Source organism: Pempheris klunzingeri, chromosome 13, assembly GCF_042242105.1.
Source record: "Pempheris klunzingeri isolate RE-2024b chromosome 13, fPemKlu1.hap1, whole genome shotgun sequence".
NCBI classification, from domain to species: Eukaryota; Metazoa; Chordata; class Actinopteri; order Acropomatiformes; family Pempheridae; genus Pempheris; species Pempheris klunzingeri.
In genome coordinates, this window is record NC_092024.1 from 12360702 (window position 1) to 12379462 (window position 18761).

At 42.3% G+C, this 18761-nt stretch overlaps 3 protein-coding genes across 6 annotated transcripts in view; 1 reads left to right on the forward strand and 2 right to left on the reverse strand.

Moving 5' to 3' along the window:
* Positions 1-421: 421 nt before the first annotated feature.
* On the reverse strand, positions 422-4306 carry yy1a (YY1 transcription factor a). Its single transcript, XM_070842953.1, has 5 exons — positions 3712-4306; positions 2436-2586; positions 1926-1986; positions 1500-1658; positions 422-1293 (listed from the first exon to the last, which is right to left on the reverse strand). The coding sequence occupies exons 1-5, from the start codon at positions 4208-4210 to the stop codon at positions 1111-1113; spliced, it is 1053 nt and encodes a 350-aa protein (XP_070699054.1). The 5' UTR covers positions 4211-4306; the 3' UTR covers positions 422-1110.
* Positions 4307-5303: 997 nt separating this feature from the next.
* Positions 5304-9846, forward strand: degs2 (delta(4)-desaturase, sphingolipid 2). The gene is made up of 3 exons (XM_070842286.1): positions 5304-5410; positions 7906-8648; positions 9248-9846. Exons 1-3 carry the CDS (start codon positions 5329-5331, stop codon positions 9389-9391), a joined length of 969 nt encoding a protein of 322 aa, XP_070698387.1. The 5' UTR covers positions 5304-5328; the 3' UTR covers positions 9392-9846.
* Positions 9847-10856: 1010 nt separating this feature from the next.
* evla (Enah/Vasp-like a) overlaps positions 10857-18761 on the reverse strand; it is a 33077-nt gene continuing 25172 nt past the window's right edge. For 3 of the 4 annotated variants that reach the window (XM_070842731.1, XM_070842730.1, XM_070842732.1), the window contains 11 exons: positions 18304-18361; positions 17942-18003; positions 16109-17029; positions 14272-14525; positions 13993-14108; positions 13720-13747; positions 13270-13312; positions 13086-13146; positions 12757-12814; positions 12597-12654; positions 10857-12335 (listed from right to left, as the gene is read on the reverse strand). In XM_070842731.1, the coding sequence (XP_070698832.1) occupies positions 12298-12335; positions 12597-12654; positions 12757-12814; positions 13086-13146; positions 13270-13312; positions 13720-13747; positions 13993-14108; positions 14272-14525; positions 16109-17029; positions 17942-18003; positions 18304-18361 (1697 nt within the window). In that variant the 3' untranslated portion in view covers positions 10857-12297. The remainder of the gene's footprint in view (positions 12336-12596; positions 12655-12756; positions 12815-13085; positions 13147-13269; positions 13313-13719; positions 13748-13992; positions 14109-14271; positions 14526-16108; positions 17030-17941; positions 18004-18303; positions 18362-18761) is intronic. The other variant, XM_070842733.1, reaches the window with a different exon arrangement.

Sequence of the window (18761 nt, forward strand, 5' to 3'; positions counted from 1 at the left end):
CCTATTTCAAGCTGCTTGATCTAATGTTACCTAGTACAATTGCCAATTGTGTATATGCAGTACGCTGCAAAATAAAAGAGCCAGAATTTGTTTCACTTCCATGTTCCACTTTACCAAAAGAGAAAATGCAAGTTAAGTACTTTATAAAACAACTATTCAACTCCTGAAGCAACTTCAAATACTCGTGACATTCTGCTAACACTGAACTATAAATATGATGCCTGTTTAGTGAGATTCAAGAGAACATCTGTCTTTAAACACTCAAACTCCTGCTGAAAGGTCGAGGACAAGATCCACGGCCTCGGGTTAATGGTTGACATTCCTACCAAAATAGCTGAATATTATAAATCTGAACATGTCAATTATATTTTAGGCTGAATTTTAAGCGTGAGAAGACAAATGACACTCTTTATGTTGGTAGTGCAAGGGGGAAAAACATTTTAATCAGTGATCACTATTGAAAATCACATGGCTATTGTCTACATTATTCTGATATTGCGTTGTACAAAATGAAAATATGCAAAGACCACCCTATCCCCTCTCAAAACGCACTCACATGAAGGGGAAAGGGGGAGGTAAAACGAACTGTGACACCTCTTCCAAACAGAGCTACAGGGACCATCGACTACATACATTACCAGAGAGCTTATGTCAAACAGTGTACAATATGCACACTTGGGGAAAGTACAAAATTGAAAAGGTGTCATTGCTGAGGATTGATGCAAATTTGACATCTATTGCAAAAACCTCAACTGACTGTGTTAAGGTATAAATAAGTTTTGTTATTTTTAGGTGCGGATCCATGAATTAACGTCTTCACAAGAAGAAACCGTAAATTGTTCCATCCAGGTAGCGCCAAAGTAGGGTACGATGCCTGAGGGGGCGAGGGTTCTCAAGAGTTCCTTGTTCAAACCTCCATAAGTATATCAAAAAGTGTGAGAAATGTTCATTTCTCTGTTTTAAACCTTTTACCTAGAGATGATACAAAGGGGACTTCATATCTCACAACAAAGCAGGCCACGGGACATTAGTTTGTCAAGGAGCAGAGATGTAGATCAAGTCCTCCAGTGTATGCTCACGTTGTTGTTGCTCGCCGGGTTCAGGGCTGATTCACTGGTTGTTTTTGGCTTTGGCGTGTGTGAGGATGTGAGACTTCAGGTTGGTTGACTGGGCAAATTTTTTGTTGCAGCCATCAAAGGGGCACACATACGGGCGGTCTCCAGTGTGAATACGCACATGTGTGCGCAGGTTAAAGTCCAGAGAGAACCGCTTGCCACAGCCCTCAAATGTGCACTGGAGAAGAGACGAGAATGAGTTAGCGATGCTGCCAAGTCGTGGCTTACGGATTAAAAGCAGCCGTTTAAGATGACAGCACCCGTTGGGCCAATTTACTTTGGAACAGATTTTTGTTTTTCAGCTAATGAAGCAAAATAAAATAATGCATCCTTCTTCAGAAGATGGAAAACAAAATGCAACACGCAGCAAGTGAAGGAACTCACCTGGAAAGGTTTCTCTCCTGTGTGTACGAGTTGATGCCTCTTCAGCTTTGAGCTCTCAACGAAGGCTTTGCCACACTCTGCACAGACGTGCACGCGAGGCCCGTGGGTATGCAAGTGCTTTCTCATTGCTGAGTTGTCCCTGAACATCTTGGTACATCCCTGAGAGGGAGAGAAACAAGACGATGCTAATAACTCAGGACATATCTACTTTACAGTGAGGCTTTAGCAACCTAATCACATCCGCTCAGAATACTGAACTGTCCCAACCAATGCAATGAATACATGCATGTTCTCAGTAAGGTCAACTGTCAATAATAAAACCACACAGTACAACTGAGGACGATGCTGTTAATGCATTTAGCCGTCATGTGTTGCACAATACTATATCCACACACACTGATGTAATAAACAGAGCACTGCGTTCACCTTGTGTGGGCAGGCTATCGTTCTGGGTGCATCGTCTTCTTTTACTTTTCTTGGCTTCATTCTGCAACAGAAATAAAAATAGTAATATCATTATAGACTATAAACACAAGCACCCACACAGAAAAAACACATTGTTCACAAACATTAAACATTTTCTTTCTACTTTTGTTTTTTTCCCCACCCTTCTCCAATATGGCCTATTATGAAATAACACAAGAAAGAAAACTGAAACTGAAATATCTGTTTACTTGTTTACCAACAATCAAAACTGCACTTCACATGAAAAAAATATGAGCATGCAATGCAGCATGGGCTGGTTTAACCACAGGAATTACATAGCTTCATTCACTTTTACGTCACAGCTGAATAATATTCCTTTAACTAGCTTTTAGTGGAGCAAACTAATGTCTCTTTAGGAAACCAGTGAAAGGAGCACATTTCTTTTATTACAGCCTGCTGAATTTGGCTCGTCATCATTTAACCTGGGTAAACATCAACATCATCACTTACCGTGCAAACTCTGCCAGCTGTTTGGGGTCTGACAGGTCGATGCCTGGGATGCCTCCAGGAGGAAGCTTCTTCCCTGTCATGTATTCAGAATAATCTGGAGGAGAGTTTTCACCCGTGATTTGCTCCTCATGGTCTATGTCCTTCTTGTCATCTGATTGAGAGGGACAGATGTGTTGATAATTAAAACAGTCCCTGAACATGTGGAAAGAACTGATTAGAGCCAGTTAGAGCAGAGTCTTTATCACCCTGCTCCCACGCCTCCGAGCATTTTCTGCCACTCCACAGTTACTTATTTACTGACAATAAGAAATGTGACAGAAAATAGAGGCCTGGTCTGAAAAGTCTGTGTTCAAAACACTTCTTTGTAGATACGGTCACCGAATGTGTCACGATGCTCATTCACATATATAGTGGGAAAAACAGGATTTACATTTATTCCCCCAAATTTCTTATCATTGAGATAAATTCTGTGAGTTAAGCTTTAATCTTTTGTTATGCGCCATATATGCCATTGCAAATATTTTTTTGAAAAATCTTCCTAAAAATAATTCCCTTTAATTTTGTTTGTGAGGCTGAGATAGTCGGGGAAGATTCACATTGCAATGTTTACAAAATCTACACATAAAATATCCACACATATAATTTACAAATATCCAATTTGACGATGAAATAAAACTACGACTTTGATGTTACGTTTTACGAATTTGATACCTTTTAAACCAGTGTTTTAAATCGCCACTAAAATTAAAAAAAATAAAATAAAAAATACTATACGTCGTCTTACTTAAATAATCTTTTCCATGGCTGATGTACAGCACTGACTTAAATAACTACCTTTAGACACATTATCTAGCTAGCTGTAAGCATGTCAACATGCGAGGTGTGTTTAAGGACTCGGAAGTGTAAATGATGAGGGGCTCCTGAAGGCAGCACCGCCGCTCCAGCTGAACTGAACTGCGCCACAGCGGCCTAGCGGAGCCAGCTGCACTCGCTCCCACTCTCGCCGCCATCTTCGTCGGCCAAATAAACGCCATTTTTTCGGGCCGCCATACTTTCCAGACCGGGGAAATATGGCGGCGCCCATCGACACATAAAACATGGCTTCCCATAAAAACAAAAACATTTCAAATGAAGTTTAAGTGGCTCAGAGTTGGGAAATAAGTCCTGCTTTAGCGGAGGACAAGGCCCCGACTGGGCCCTGACGCACGGCACACATGCTGAGGACAAAGCGAGGGGGCAGCTTGCAGGAATTCACTCAGGAGGACTGTGAACTTACCCGATGCCCACATAGTGACTGAAAACTCCCCCTCCAAAGTCTTTATCTGGACCTGCTTCTGCTCCCATTTTCTGCCCATCTCTCCCCCGCTCAGGTAGCTCTTTTTGCCCGCTTTCTTTCCGCTTCCAGCCCGCTTCATCCGGCCTGTCGAGGAGCTTTTCCCGGCCACAGTAACCAGAGTCTGTTCGATAAAGTCCTCCTCCACGGCGGGCACCGGGATGAGGATTTGGTCCTCAAACCCGTCATCCGTGTGCAGTTCAGAGTCATCCTCGCCCACCACCTCTTCTCTAGTTTGCACCAAAATCACCTCCTGGTGCGGGTGGATGGAGTTTGGATCATCCGTGTCAAGAGGCTGTAAGGCGATCATAGGCTGGTGCTCTCCGTCGTCTCCAACAACTGTTGTCTCGATTGTCTCTACTTCTATTTCATGCAGTTCCACTATTTCGGCTGGCATTTCCGACCCGTCCGTTTCTATGTACAGGGTGTCCCCCGAAGCCATGATGAACCGTGTGTTTCCTCCTACTTATAGGCTATATTTTTTTAACACACTCTCGCTTTCCCTCCTGTCTACACTCAGCCTTCCTCCTCCCTCTCCGACAACAACTCCACACCAGCGAACTCTCGTCGCCACAATGCTCCAGTTTTGAAATCTCGCGAGACTTGGAAAAAAGTCCAGTTGAACTGAAACATGACCTGCAGCGTCTTATTTCTTATTCATGGCCATAAAGACACTAAAATAAATATGAATGTGTATTTTGTCAGTTATTTATAGGAAAAAACCACAACATGTATTAATGCATTACATATTAAAATGTGTGATGGTTTGCCCAATCAGGGCATTATAAAAGTCTTTATTTGTACCATTTAATATGTGCGCCAATTGCAGAACATTATGATTCATTTCATTAGTTATATAATATGCCAATTATTTGTTTGACTATTTGATGAAAAAATAAGATAGCTGGTACCAATAAACATATTAAGAAAAGTTGGAACATTTGGAAAATGACTGAAACGATTTAGTGATGGTCAAAATAGATGCATATCAAATTAGCAATACTAATTACAGAATCAATGCGTTTCTTCAGCTTAATGTTTGTGCAGAAACACAGCTACTGTGGAAATTAAGGCAACCATATACAGCAATGTGGAAATCCCTACCATATGGTGGGAATGGTAGAGATTCAGTGTATTTGTCTCAGTAATGAAATTCTAATATTATTTTTCTGCTATTGCATCATTTATAGTCTAACAATTCCACTGAAATTCAACAAGTCCATATTTTACATAGAAAAAGAGCACAAACACCTTCATTGGATAGGAATGAACAACCTTATGACAAGGTAAGTAAACAAATTAAAGAGCAAGTCATCCGGTAGTGTATTTCCTGCATTGCAGGTAGTGCGGTGTTTGCAGGTTTGTCATCTTGACTTTGCGCACATTTCTGCAGGTGCACAGTCAACTTGGTCCGTTCCTCAGCTCGGAGGAGGAGCTCCTGATCACACCTCACACCTTCATTCTGCAACCTGTGTGAGTGGGTGTGGCCCGATACTGTGAAGGTTTGATGACACACACAATGCTGCAGATCCAGTTGCCGCACACACGGACAGGAGAGTCATGGGGAAAACAGGTGGAAGAGACGACTTTGAATGGGTCTACAATGATCAGCCGCACACTTCAAGAAGAAAAGAAATCCTGGGTAAGAAATCAAAGAAGATAAAAAAAAAACTTATGTCAATTCTAAAAGAAAAGTTAAATTTGTGTGATAAGTTGAAACGTTTTTTTCTGACCACAGCCGCCTTATAAAATCGTAGCCGGTTAAACCTGTTTACTAGCTGTTGGCTTAACGAGCTTCACAATGGATGCAGGAGAAATGTAGAAACTGGACAGCCCAGCTAGAGATGAACACACTTTTGAGTCACTCACTTACATACTGATGGAAGTTACACAATCCTTTTTGAGTACAAGCAGAACTATTATTTCACTCTCCCTATAACACAGCAGAATCTCAGGGAAAAGATACCATTTAACTCAGTGCACATGCGTGATCAGTGTCATTTCCATTAAGATCTGAAAGCATATTACATTTATGGGTGTCTCTCACACTGCTTCTGACGAAGACTTGTATGTTGCATTGTTTGTAGTATTCTCATGAGTTTTTTTTTTTTTGAGACAACACTTCCTAGAAAGAGGGAGTGGAGACATCAGCAACCAAGACAGCAAAGTAGCTTTTTAGCTTTGCTTGAAAATCTGTTGAAATCACATTGTTCTTTTTCTGTAAACCAATATGCCTCTCTGTCATCTTCTTCTCTGACCTGTGAAACAATAAGAGCATGTTGATAGCAGGTGCAGTTGACAATGCCCCTGGGCCTGCTAGGTAACAAGACACATTCCCTACTCATGACAAACACGGGTGCAATGCTATCAATGAAGTGAGAAGAAAGCCTTTGTGAGATCAGGGGGGATCAGGGACCCTAACCCTGAAAGAAGAACCCTCATTTGCCAAAACCGCCTTAAACCACATCTGTTGTCATTAGTTGGTGAATGTAAGTGTGATCCCTCAAATTTTTAAAAAACTTTTTCTAGGATATCAGCAGCTATCTTTGGTAATCTGATTTATTGAGTGATCCTAACAAAGCAGGTTTGATTAACAAGGTCTAAACCTGTTGATGGACATTTGATCATGGCTCTTTCCAGCATTTGCATGATTGCTCAGTTGTGAAAGAAACATCCAGAAGGTGATGGTCCTTTTTGCATCACTGAGCCTTGAATTATTAAGTGTTTTCCTGTTTTAATTATCGTCTGCCCTGCCCTGCCCTGCCCTGCCCTGATGTGAGGGGCAGAGGGACATGAGTGTCAGAGGTTGTTTTTTGCTTCGCTATTTTGATTGAAATATGGTTTTATGAACTGAATAGCTGGTTGTTCTGCAGGCCTGAAGGTTTTGGCTGTGTTTGTCATAAACTTTGTATCATGATGGGAAGAACATCTATACCTGTCATCACAGTAGCTTGTCACACAGGTGATAATCCATCTATTTTAGCTCTGAACAAGGCTCAGTTGAGTAATAAACATTAAGTTTAATGAAGCAAAAAGCTGAGTTTGAAATCAAGTCATGGCTGAGCGGGATCTTCTGCGCGGTGGCTTTAAGGAGTGTCTTTTATGATGTCTGGTTATTGATTTAACTTTATAGTCTGTGAGTGAGCCACAATGCCAACACCTGAAGTTGACCATAATAAACAGCAAAATCTAACATGAGGAAAATGGCACAATGGATGTCAGTTTAATCAATAAAGAAGATGAAAAAGGGATATAACGATTGTGCTGGAGCTGTATCTTCATAAATTATTGTTTTAAAACGAGTGACTTTAGGGGGTCATTCCTCTTAGCTAAACATTAACTGAAATAAGAGGGTTTGGTCGGTGAAGGGGGGGCTCACTTGCAGCAGAAATGCCACTGAAACCAGGCTCCAATGTCTAGAACATTTTCAGTTACCAAGGTGAGTCCAGTTTGCATAGAGGCCTCACGCAAGTGAGCCGAAAGCACAGAAGCAGGCCAGATTTGCATGAGCCATGACTGTCTTTGATCTAATGCGTGATGGGATCCTGAATTATGGATGGACCGGACAAACCCCTCCTGCCATATATGTCCCACTGAATAGATTATACTGTAAATGTCCTTTTAAATCAAACTCTTTTTGTAATGGTAAATATTTTCAAACTGTTCCCTATGTATGTCCCCGAGTTTCATGTCCCTGAGCAAAACAACACGTCTGCCAATTAAAAATGACTTTTGTCAGCAGGCTCTTCCCTTGAGAAGGGCTGGTACCACATGCTTGATAATGGTCTTTGGGATACACAGTGTCATGTCACAATCTTACACAGTAATATGGTGAGATAGAGCTCGTAAAAACAAGTGAATGCATCCTGCTTAACAGCTTTCTCTGCTGGATTCATGACAAATATTTACTCTCTTTACAATGCCCCTTGACAATGCCCCTGCCCCTTACATAGTTATTTCAAAAATGAAATTGATCTTTTACTTCTCTCCCTCTACACTACTTCCATTAACCCACATTTGGTTCCCTTTACTGTCTTCTGTTTTTCAACTCCCCAACTTTAACACTCTTCTGCTCTTGCTACTTCCTCATCTCTGGTGTACCTTTACATCCCTTTTTCTGTCTGCTTCTCCCCTCAGCCAAATATCCAGAGATCAAGACTCTGATGGGTCCGGACCCTCAGCTGAAGTGGGTGGTATCAGGCATGGTCCTGACCCAGTTCCTGGCCTGCTACCTGGTCCGTGACCTCTCCTGGAAGTGGATCTTTTTTTGGGCTTACGCCTTCGGAGGCTGTATTAACCACTCGCTGACTCTGGCTATCCACGACATCTCTCATAATGTGGCCTTTGGCAACAAGCTGGCAAAGTGGAACCGCTGGTTTGCCATGTGGGCCAACCTGCCCATCGGACTGCCTTACTCTGCCTCCTTTAAGAAGTACCACATCGACCACCATCGGTATTTGGGTGGCGACCAGCTGGATGTTGACATCCCTACAGATATAGAGGGGTGGTTCTTCTGCACCCCAGCCAGGAAGGTCCTCTGGCTCTTCCTCCAGCCTTTCTTCTACGCCTTTCGCCCACTGGTCGTCAATCCCAAGCCAGTGTGTCAGCTGGAGATCCAGAACGCGGTTGTTCAGCTCACAGTAGACTTGATCATCTACTATTTTTGGGGACTGAAGCCCATTGTTTACCTCATTGCTGGTTCTATCCTGTGTATGGGACTGCATCCTATCTCTGGACATTTCATAGCTGAGCATTACATGTTTCTGAAGGGACACGAGACATATTCTTACTATGGACCACTGAACTTGATCACCTTCAATGTTGGGTATCACATGGAGCACCACGACTTCCCCAGCATACCTGGCAGTAAACTACCTCAGGTGAGACTGTGTTACTGTGACAAATCATGACGCATTTTCCAACAGGTAAACTCTGGACTCCACTAAAACTCGCCTTTTATTGGTTGAGTGGTAGAGAATGAGGACAGTGGCAACACTTGCATCACCACCAGGTGTGGGCAGATAAGACGGGCCTCTCCTGTTTTTTAAAGCAGCTAAACAAAAAGGTGTCACATGTCACATTTTTTCTATCAACTGCAAACATTTAGCAAATAAAAGGCCAGGCTTTGTAACTGATTAACTGCTGCCTCTCTTGCACTGCTAGAGCAAAGTGAGACACCTTCTTTTTGATAAAGCTGACACCTACTGTAATTAGAAAAAGGATTATGACCTTTTTAATATAGAATAAAGTGTTTTAGAGCTATGACATGATACATTTTCAGGATATTTAAAAAATATCACTCTGCTGTCCAAACTCTGCCTATTGCTGTCTGTTGTCAAAAAAAAAATCTGAAAATAATGTATCAGCTTTTCTGTCTGTATTCCATGTCCCAGTGAAATCAGGTGTCATGTCGAAATAGACGTGCACTCTTAATTTTTTTTTTTTGAATCTCTCATTCTCTCATTTCTTTTTTTGGCAGGTCAAGCAAATCGCAGCAGAGTATTACGACTCACTGCCTCAACACACTTCCTGGACCCGGGTATTATGGGACTTTGTCTTTGACGACAGCATCGGCCCCTATGCCAGAATTAAACGGGAGTACAAGCTGACCAAGCAGGGATAGATTTTTGACTGATCACGTTTCACTTTAAACAAAAATGTGCATTTCAGTCGTTCAAAATCTATGGACCACAATTATTATCTATTATCTTTAAATGTAGTCATCTATTGCGTGGTTGTCGCTGAACATAAACTTTCAAATATGTTTGACATTCTCGTCTTAAATAAATCAGAAATGGGAAGAGAATTCAGATACAGCTGGATGGTTTCCTTACGTCATTATTTACAAATGCTTCTATTCCTGCTATGGCCCCGTCGTCGTGACACACCGACGACATTTCTTTTCATCCAGGAGGCAAAATGATGATGGAAAACTACTATTTGCTTTTGTGCAATTGGAGACAACAAACAATAGTATTAAATAGAAAAAAACATAATTTCTTTTGGTCACATACATTCTCATGATGTTTTACAGAGCATGATGTTTTACCTGGCCATGAGCATCATGTCAGGCTTCTTCTGAATTTCTGAATGTGACAATCGAAGCACACGAAGCTTCTCAGATTACCTAATGCAGTTTCACAGCTATCACGCAGAACAGTGCTGAGGTGGAAAATGAGCATTGAAACTTACCTTTCAGTAAGAGGAGCCTTTTCTTCAGTGATGCCACATTCTGCCATTCGCAGCTCCATTATGCTGGAAACTGTTTGATTACACCCTCATTGCGTGGACAAAATAACAGAAACACATTATAATGCAAAACAGTAGTTCTTTAGACGACGCCAGATTCAGTGACATGTCTGGTGTTTCCGTCAGTTCTGTTGAATTAACGCCGTTAAATATCACATTCCCAGGCTCTTTCACCCAATGTAAGTGAGTCTTCTTGTGATCACTCGTCGTGCTTGCTCATGCAACTTTCCAACATTTGGTCTCTGTTTTCACGAGTTTAGGGATCGCCACCTAATTTTTAGGAGGTCATCACAGATGCACTAGCAATTCAGGCAGCGACTCTGAATCACCTGCGTACTAATTCACCGTGATTGCTGGTGCATGCAACAGTAATGAGATAAGGAGAAAAACCTCAGAAATCAGGTTGGTATAGGCCAAACAAGAGAAAACACCACCATAAACCACAGCTACTTACTCAACACTTGTGACTTTGTGAGCTTTACAAAATTACCACAATGTTAACCACAGAACTGTTGCACTGTACAGTGTTCATGTTGTTTTGTCCACCCACTGAATGTGCAACTTAATCTATGTGTTGTGATTGATAAGCTTGGTCTTTACTGTTTCTATTTAAATCAGTGTACTATATATATATATATATATATCTTTATAAGAAGAAAGTACTACAAACAATTTGTTTTTGTGGCTGATTTTTTTTGTTCCGTTTTCTGTCCTGTTTTGTGGTTATCAGATGTGACCTTCTTCAAACATAATTAAAATATGCTCTAAAGGTGAAAACCATTTAAACTTTTCACCAGCACCAAAACACAAGGAAACACACACACACACAGAGCAGGATATTGCGTAGATGGTTGACAGAGTCTATTGTTTTTGTTAGAATGAATTTACTTCCAGCTTTTAAATCAGAACGTAGTTGAGAGCGGACAGAGTGGATAGAATGCAACAAACCGATATTCAACCAAGTCCTTCCTGCAAAGACACATTTAGCTACCGTCACATAGGCCTACCATTCACTTTCTGCACATTCTTATCTAGGTATCATTTGCATATTGCCAGAGCAACCCCATTTACTTTTTTTCACATTGCTACCATTATCAAGTTCAACATCTCATCTATAGAAAGGGGAATCTTCATGGAAACAAACCACTATGATAAATGTACCACCATTTGTATTTTTTAGTCATTTTTAAAAAAATCAAATAAAAAACTAATTCATAGAGATGGGGGTTTCATGCATACTTGGGAGGTTCACAAAGCATAGGATGACTAATAGATAGTACTACATTGTTTTATATCTAGGTAAAACCAGGTGGCACATTTACAGTTATCGGCCTGTTTTGTGAATGATCCCCAAGTTTCAATGATCTCACACATCTGAACAGGTAGAGAGAAACGTGTACCTCGCTCACACCGGAGTTATAGAGCAGACTGTTATTTGATTAAATGCCAAAAAGTCAATTGGTCGTTAGTCATGTCTTACGCCTTGAATGTGGAGGACAGAGGTAATTTACGTTGCTAATTGTGATTCAAGCATGTTTCCCAACATCTCTGGAGAGAAAAGGTTAAACGCACAACACCAGTATGAACAAGGTCATTAAAAAGCCTGTTTTTTTTAAATACGCCTGTCGAGGGCAGGTGAGTCTGCAGCACCATACCGCCCATATTGTGCTTGTTATCGTCAAATAGGGATAAACTAAAAAAAAATTATAATAGAAAATATAAAAGGCTGACATAAATGGTGTGCAAGATTCCTTTCTCCTTCTATAATATCAATAAAATACTCATTGTCATCAACAGCATCATCATTATCACCACAGTTTTTAAATAATAAAACAGTAAAAACTTAGAAAAAAAATATTTTCTTCTTAAGACTGAACAGAGAACAAAGAGTTGCAACACTGGGCTGACTGAGTCTATAGGTGCACAGAGAGGACCACAACACCAAACTCAGCACAAATGTCCATCCATCCCTCAGTCCATCTTTTTGATTATTGGTCATCCTCTGTTTGAGTTCATCAGTCTCTTTCATCTTCCTTTATCCATCCCTCTGTTTCCTCTGCTCCCCTGTCTCATAAAATCCCCTCACTCTGTTCCTTTCTTCCATTTTTGCTGTCCAGCAGACTCAAATGTTGGCACAACATCTCTGCAACTTGCATCATGGCATGGCGAGGTCACAGAAACATTGAGAGAACATTCCCCGGTCCTCGTGTCTGTGCATCTGCATGTCCATCCTCCTCCAGCTCCTCCTCTCGCTCTCCCCCTACTCTTGCTCAGATGAGATTAGGATGTACTGATTCTGCCGATTTCTTGTCTGATGGCTGCAAGACAAAAGCGCAGTGAGTTAGAGTGCCAAGCTTTGCTGGTCAAGCAGCTCACTTGTGGGGAAAAAAATTGAGTAAATATGAATTATTAATGGTGTCAACAAGCCTTTTCATCTTAGAATTTCACTGAAAATAGTAAAATTTCACTGCCAGTAAGTTGTAAAAACTAGTGCGTGGAAAGGATTAAAGATTAAACATGCTTTGCGCCCCCAGATACTGAAATTAACTTGCATGAACTAAAAGCACTGCATTGCTTACCATTAATGATTTCATCTTTCACTTTATGCAACTCGCGTACAACTTCATCCAAAATTTCCTGCAAAAGAAGACGTGCTTATGAGTTTAGCAACACAGGGTCGTTAAAATCATTCTGCACTGTACAAAACCCCTAACAGCCTTTATGTAATAAAACACCAACCTGTTTCATTCTGTCAAATTCCGTGTCTGCTTCACTAGTGCTGCCGATGGGTCTCACTCTGTAACACAAAAGGATAAAGTGATAGAATATAAAAGCATAAAAAGTATTTTTCTACAACAGATGAGTATTAGACACAACATATTTAAGGATTATGTGTTGCTAAAAGGGTCTTTTATTAAACCTAATCGCAGTTGAGATAATTCTTCAGTATTTCATTTCCGTTACTTGCGCTAGTGGAGAGGATGAGATTTAGCTGAATCCCTGCGGTAAATGCTCTAGGTTTGCTGTTTTATATTCAAACCGCACTCCTCCTCCTCTTATCTACAGACCTGGACACCAGTGAGGATTTGTCTGCAGAGTTTGATCGTTCCCATGGCTTCTTCACAGCATCTAGTGAAAGGAAAGAATAAATTACATGAAAGATACTAGATAAATAAAAGATATGCTTGATAAACTAGAGCCGATGTATTAGCTGTGTTATACAATAATCTGGTGAGTATTGGTGTTCTGTACCTGTTGAGTTCTGCTGACCTGGCCCTCGACCACTGGAGTCGTCCTGCAGGAGAGAGAGAGAGAGAGATCAATTATCGCCACACAGTAGTCAGTCAGCTCAATTTACTGTAAGTTTCCCAAAGAGGTTAAATTTGAAACAACATCTTAAAGGAACAATTCAACACTTATTCTCTTTCTTGCTGACAGTTCAATTAGAAGACTGATACCACTCTCATATCTATATGCTAAAAATAAAGCCACCGCCAATAGACGATTAGCTTAGATCACCATAAAGACTAAAAACGCAGAAAAACAGCTGGCCTATATGTCATGTGCAGGACTACTTCATGGTAACTGTGCCTGCTGAAGAAATAGTCAGATGGCATGAGCGTGGTATCAATCTTCTCAAGTAACATTAAAATGTACAGCTTCCCAACATGTCAAACTGTTGCTTTAAGGCATAAGACTTACTTCATCAGGTTTCTCTGAAGCTTTCCGTCTATGATAGGGTGAAATGAGTACATGAGCAAACAGTGAGACACACATACAAATAATTCAGTGACGAGTGCTGTAAATTGCAACCTGCATTAAATACTACTACAAGAGCTTATTTCCTTTGAGATAAGCATTCACTGCCTGTAAAGCAGAACCATCATGGAAAAATGTGTTTCTCTGTGTCATTCATTTAAGGGAAAGGTGAAGAGTGTGTGTGTGTGTGTGTGTGTGGTTGTGTGGGTATTTTACCTGCGAGCTAGTAGGGCATTCATCTCCTGCATCAGTCCCTCCCCACCACCACCACTGCCACCACTGGACCGGTTGGAGTCACTTTTGCCACCTGACCCGGGTGGACTGCTCTCATCCTGAACAACACATTATGAAATGGGTATCAGGTTTTAATATGGGACATTTCTAGACTGAGAGCGCTCTTTGTCTTCTTACCCTCCTCATGAAATAAACAAAGTAAGGTGGCTTCAACAATTAACCTGGATCGACATCTCCTGAGCTTTAATCACGGAGGCTCACCCTATGTACTTTACGTAATTTGGCTCCAGCCAGTGCTGCAGCCAGTCCTGAGGGTTGGTGCTGCACCCCGGGCGGGCCCCCAGGAGGCCCTCCACCAGTGGGCAGCGGAGGGGGCATGGGTGGGGGCACCGCCATTGGGGGCGGTGGACCTGGTGGTGGTGGTGGGGCTGGAGGACCAGCCATTGGCGCTGGAGCTACAGCTGGAGGAGGCGCCACAGAAAGCATAGATGGGTGACCTGCAGAAACAGGGGGGCCTGGGAGGGGCAGAATTAGATACTGGTTAATGGGTGCATGGGTTGATTTACCTTCCCTGCCCCTTGGAAGGTTGTATGAAGACCGTCTGAGGAGTGATATGCACTCTCACTGGATAACCAACACCTAACAACTGCTTACTACAACACTGCTGCAACACTGGGCAACAGTCAAGCAGCGGCTGGAAATGATTTACTCACCAGAGGTATTCATGGGGATGGTGATTTTTGTTATTTGGTGAACTGGCTGAGTATAAACAGTTGCCAAAAGGGGTAAGAGCTAAAGTGTTCTGATTTTCCACTTTTATTTAATTTACATTAAAGCGACAAACTGCTTAAGCCTGCATATTATCCTCTCATAATGTCTCTGTTTACAACATTGCTTGTTAAAGTGACAGTAGCAGCCAAATAAACAATCCCTGACACCAAGAGCTATAAAACAGTCCCTGCCTTCAGCTGATTACCCATGTGACAATAATGTTACTCTAATGCCGAAATAAAGATGACAAGATGCAGGTTTTAAAGTCTTTGCGGGGTGACTTACAAAGCATAATTAAATAAATGGAAAAATAAGGCTGCCTGGAGGTCAATTAAAAAATATATATGTTCTACTTTATTGATTTTATCCGTACTCCAGTGCCAATGACTGTGATCAAAGTGCTTTTATTTGAGTGTATTTACATCCATCAGATGAACACTGTAGACACTGTAGCCCTTTATAACACAGTACTCCAAATTCCAGGAGACAAAGAGCAATTGAAGTTTATGACCCATAGAAAACAGAGGCATGCTATTTCCCCTCTCTACTGCAGCCATGTTTTCAGCAGGTGAAACACTGGTTTGGATTGAAGTCAGATGACTCACTTGACTAGTCAAAATTATTCAAATACTGGGTTAGAAATACTCCTTGGTTACTTGCCTGTATGTTTAGCGTTGCAGGCCTTTTACACAGAAGACACTTTGACATGTCGCAGTAAGAAAAGCACAGGTGTAAATAACAGAATTAATGCTGGTTGAATTCCATTTTGTTGCTGCAGTTTCAGGGTCATGCCAGCTCAGTGTCACACTATCGCTAATGTTATTGTTACACCTGTGGTTTTTGTTCTGCAACAAGTCCAGAGGCCTATTGTCCTGCTGTACTGTGCTGAAATTAGAGAACTATGTATAAAAAGCTGAATGAGGTCTACACTATTCAAACAGTTTGTCATGTGTTTTAAAGGCACCCACACATTTTTAATTGCATTTTAATTTGTTCAACATGCTGCCAGCCCTTTCATTTTTAATTAGCCTAACACAAAGTGAATGTGGCTAGTTAGACCTCTAGTCAGGTGGAAATATCTTGGGAGTCACTTTTAAACCTTCTGTACTAATAACATGGTGACAGATGTCTCGCCCTGTAGGCATTGTGTGCATATGATGCATATGCATTTCTCATGTCCTTGTGTGACATTATGCGTGAGGTGCACCAGAGTGAAAAAAACCTCCCCCCTCCCAAACACACACACACATGCACGCACACACACAGTACACATATAACATTCCTTTTTCTAAGAAACTACCTGCTCCTCTCTCCTCCTCATACTTACTGCTGCTGGCCACATAGGCCTGCTGGGGGATGGGGGAGGGGGTCTTCTTGGGCGAGCCCCCATCAGACATGGCAGTGTAAAAGGGGGGAGAGGAGGAGGAGGACGTGGTGGTGGGGGGCTGGTAGTACACCTGCTGCTGTTGTTGTTGTTGAGGATGCTGTTGATGCTGAGGGTGGAAGGTGGACGAGTACTGGGGCTGGTGGCTGGGGGCGGGGCCTGGGGCTGTCTGACCTATCAGAGGAGGCAGGGGGACGGCCTCGCAGTACTGCGGGGTGAGTGGCAAATGCTGAGAATGTGGAGAGTAGGAGTCGTCTGGCTGGCCGTTGGACTGAGGGTGGGGCTGGTGCTGGGGATAATTAGGAGGGCCCGTCATGCCGCTTGGGTCAAGAGGTGGGGGCTTCATCCTAGTGCTCACGGGTGGGAGGGGGTGAGCCATCGGGAGGATGGGCTGTGGGGGCAAACCCTGCTTCACAGGCATGGCCATCATAACTGGAGGGGAGGAGGAAGGGGGAAACTGGGCTTGCATTTGCTGCAAATGGGAGGCGGACCAGGTGCCGTGTTTATGGGGGAGCATGATGTCTTGCTGCTGCAGCTGTTGTTGAAGGTGTAGGTGGCGGGCTGCTGTGGGAGGAGACAGGGGGATCTGACGGACCTGTCGGCCCTGGGTGGTCACTCCTGCCTGGACTGGGGAAAATGCTGAGGCAAGCGAGGTGGAGAGCTGGGAGGAGAGCTGGGCCTTGTCCCTAGCAACCCCCACCTCTTTCTCCTGAGCGGGAGAGGAGGAGGCGGAGGAGGGAGGAGAGGAGGAGGCCACGCGGACGTAGGAGGGTGGCAGTGTGCTAGCCCTGTACTGTCTGTACTCGGGGGGAGTGTCTGGGTGGTTGGGAGGGGTGGAGACTTTATATTGGAGAGTGGAAACGACTGTGACAGGCAGAGAGAGAAAGACAGAGAGAGGAGAGAAAGGTAGAGGAGATGCAGACGAAGAGGAGGACGGAGGAGGGCAACAAACAAAGGAAAACAGAAAAGAGAAAAACGTGAGAAGAATGAAAAGCAACCAACTGAGCAACCAAGCAAGTAAAGATGAGAAAATCAGGAGCAATCCAAAAAACTGAAGCCAATAGCAAATAAGAAAGAATCAAAATATCATAAAAAGAACAAGCAGCAGAATGCAACATGACTGAGCCATGATCAGAAAGCATATGGCATTTCCCCCCAACAGTAGCTGGAAGAAAGAGATGGCAGTAGAGCATGTTGCAGGGACGGGGGGGTGGGGGGTGGGGGGGTACTGATCGCCACTGACAGCAGGGACAAAGGAGGATGTTTAAGTCTGTAAGTGCATTTAAGGGGCAGACTTGAACATTTATATATGTGCATGAATAAAAAAGCATAAGGGCATACAGACTGGGGAGTAGTGGTTGAAACTAAGGCAGGGAACACTAACACAAATCACACTGGGAAAGCCTGTTTACCTCTACGAACCTACCGTATCAGGGTCTGGAATCTCTGGTATTTATTAATGATGAAATCACCTGTTTGCTGTGGGAAAGTAAAGTGTTCTCTGCCTGACCTGACACTGATAACTTCCCTTGTTAAAAAAACAAAGCAGAGCAAATATCCATTTGCTCCCCCTGCAAGGTTTTTATTTTTTATTTTTATGGACAGCTGAAATGTGCTGTGAGCTTTTTTTGTTGGCAGTTTTTTTCTATAATGTTTGTCTAGCTAGGAACAAAAGATATGCAGCCTTCAATTGATTTTGGTCTCCAGAGCAGCACGTCACAGAGAGCGCGTGTGTGTTAATACAGCTGGGTGTGGGTGTGTTTGTTTAAACCTCACCTGATCCTGACGTTCGTCGCTCCCTCTCCTTGTGCGCCTGCATCTGATGTTGCTCCATCATCCTATGAATTGCAAGAATGTCACTGCTCTTCAAGCTCTTTTTTAATCAGCCCGTGTCAATAAATCAGATCTAGTGTGTAGTTTGAACACTGTCATCTGTGAATAATGTTAATGGCTGCAGTGTGGTTAGATTAAGATCTGAAGGGAGCCCTAGGGATCGCAGTGCCACAGAATTAGAATTAGCAGCAGAAAGCAGCATCAAAACTGTCTGAGAATTTGAATTTCATATCTTTTAATGTTTGTTTTTTTTGTACAAAGATAGCTACATGTATGCTCTTGTATACTACAGTTAGAAATCATACCTCCTCTGGGCCTCATTTTCGTCTGAGGAAGGCCCATTTTGGCGCTGGACGACTGGACCTGAAAGACAAGTTGAAAAAAGATCAGCCACATTAAAAAAAAAAAAATCAAATTGCATCAATCCACGTGTCAGCCATAATCTGTACTCCTAATTAAGTTAAGCTACTAATTTTTATTCAAGGGCAACTGACAGAGGATTTATCCATAAGTTTAGAACATCATTTAGGTCATTTGTTGAGCAAAAATGCCAAATATCTGCTGGTTCAAGTTTCTCAGGTGAGACGATATTCTACTTTGTTTCATATCATTGTAATTTCTATATATTTGATTTGTTTGTTTGGCAACAAATGCAATCTCGTCTCTGAAAAGCGATGAGTTTTTTCACAGTTTTCTGATGTTTAATAGACAAAATGATTGATGAAAAAAATTGATTAAATGCTGGAAATCATTAGTTGCAGCC

Coding starts and splice junctions, on each gene's coding strand:
- yy1a (XM_070842953.1), bottom strand. CDS start 4,210: ATGGCTTCGGGGGACACCCTGTACATAGAAACGGACGGGTCGGAAATG. Junction 1,987..2,435: donor CAGCTGGCAGAGTTTGCACG/GTAAGTGATGAT, acceptor TTTCTGTTGCAG/AATGAAGCCAAGAAAAGTAA. Junction 1,659..1,925: donor CGATAGCCTGCCCACACAAG/GTGAACGCAGTG, acceptor TCTCCCTCTCAG/GGATGTACCAAGATGTTCAG.
- degs2 (XM_070842286.1), top strand. CDS start 5,329: ATGGGGAAAACAGGTGGAAGAGACGACTTTGAATGGGTCTACAATGAT. Junction 5,411..7,905: donor AAGAAGAAAAGAAATCCTGG/GTAAGAAATCAA, acceptor TTCTCCCCTCAG/CCAAATATCCAGAGATCAAG. Junction 8,649..9,247: donor CTGGCAGTAAACTACCTCAG/GTGAGACTGTGT, acceptor TTTTTTTGGCAG/GTCAAGCAAATCGCAGCAGA.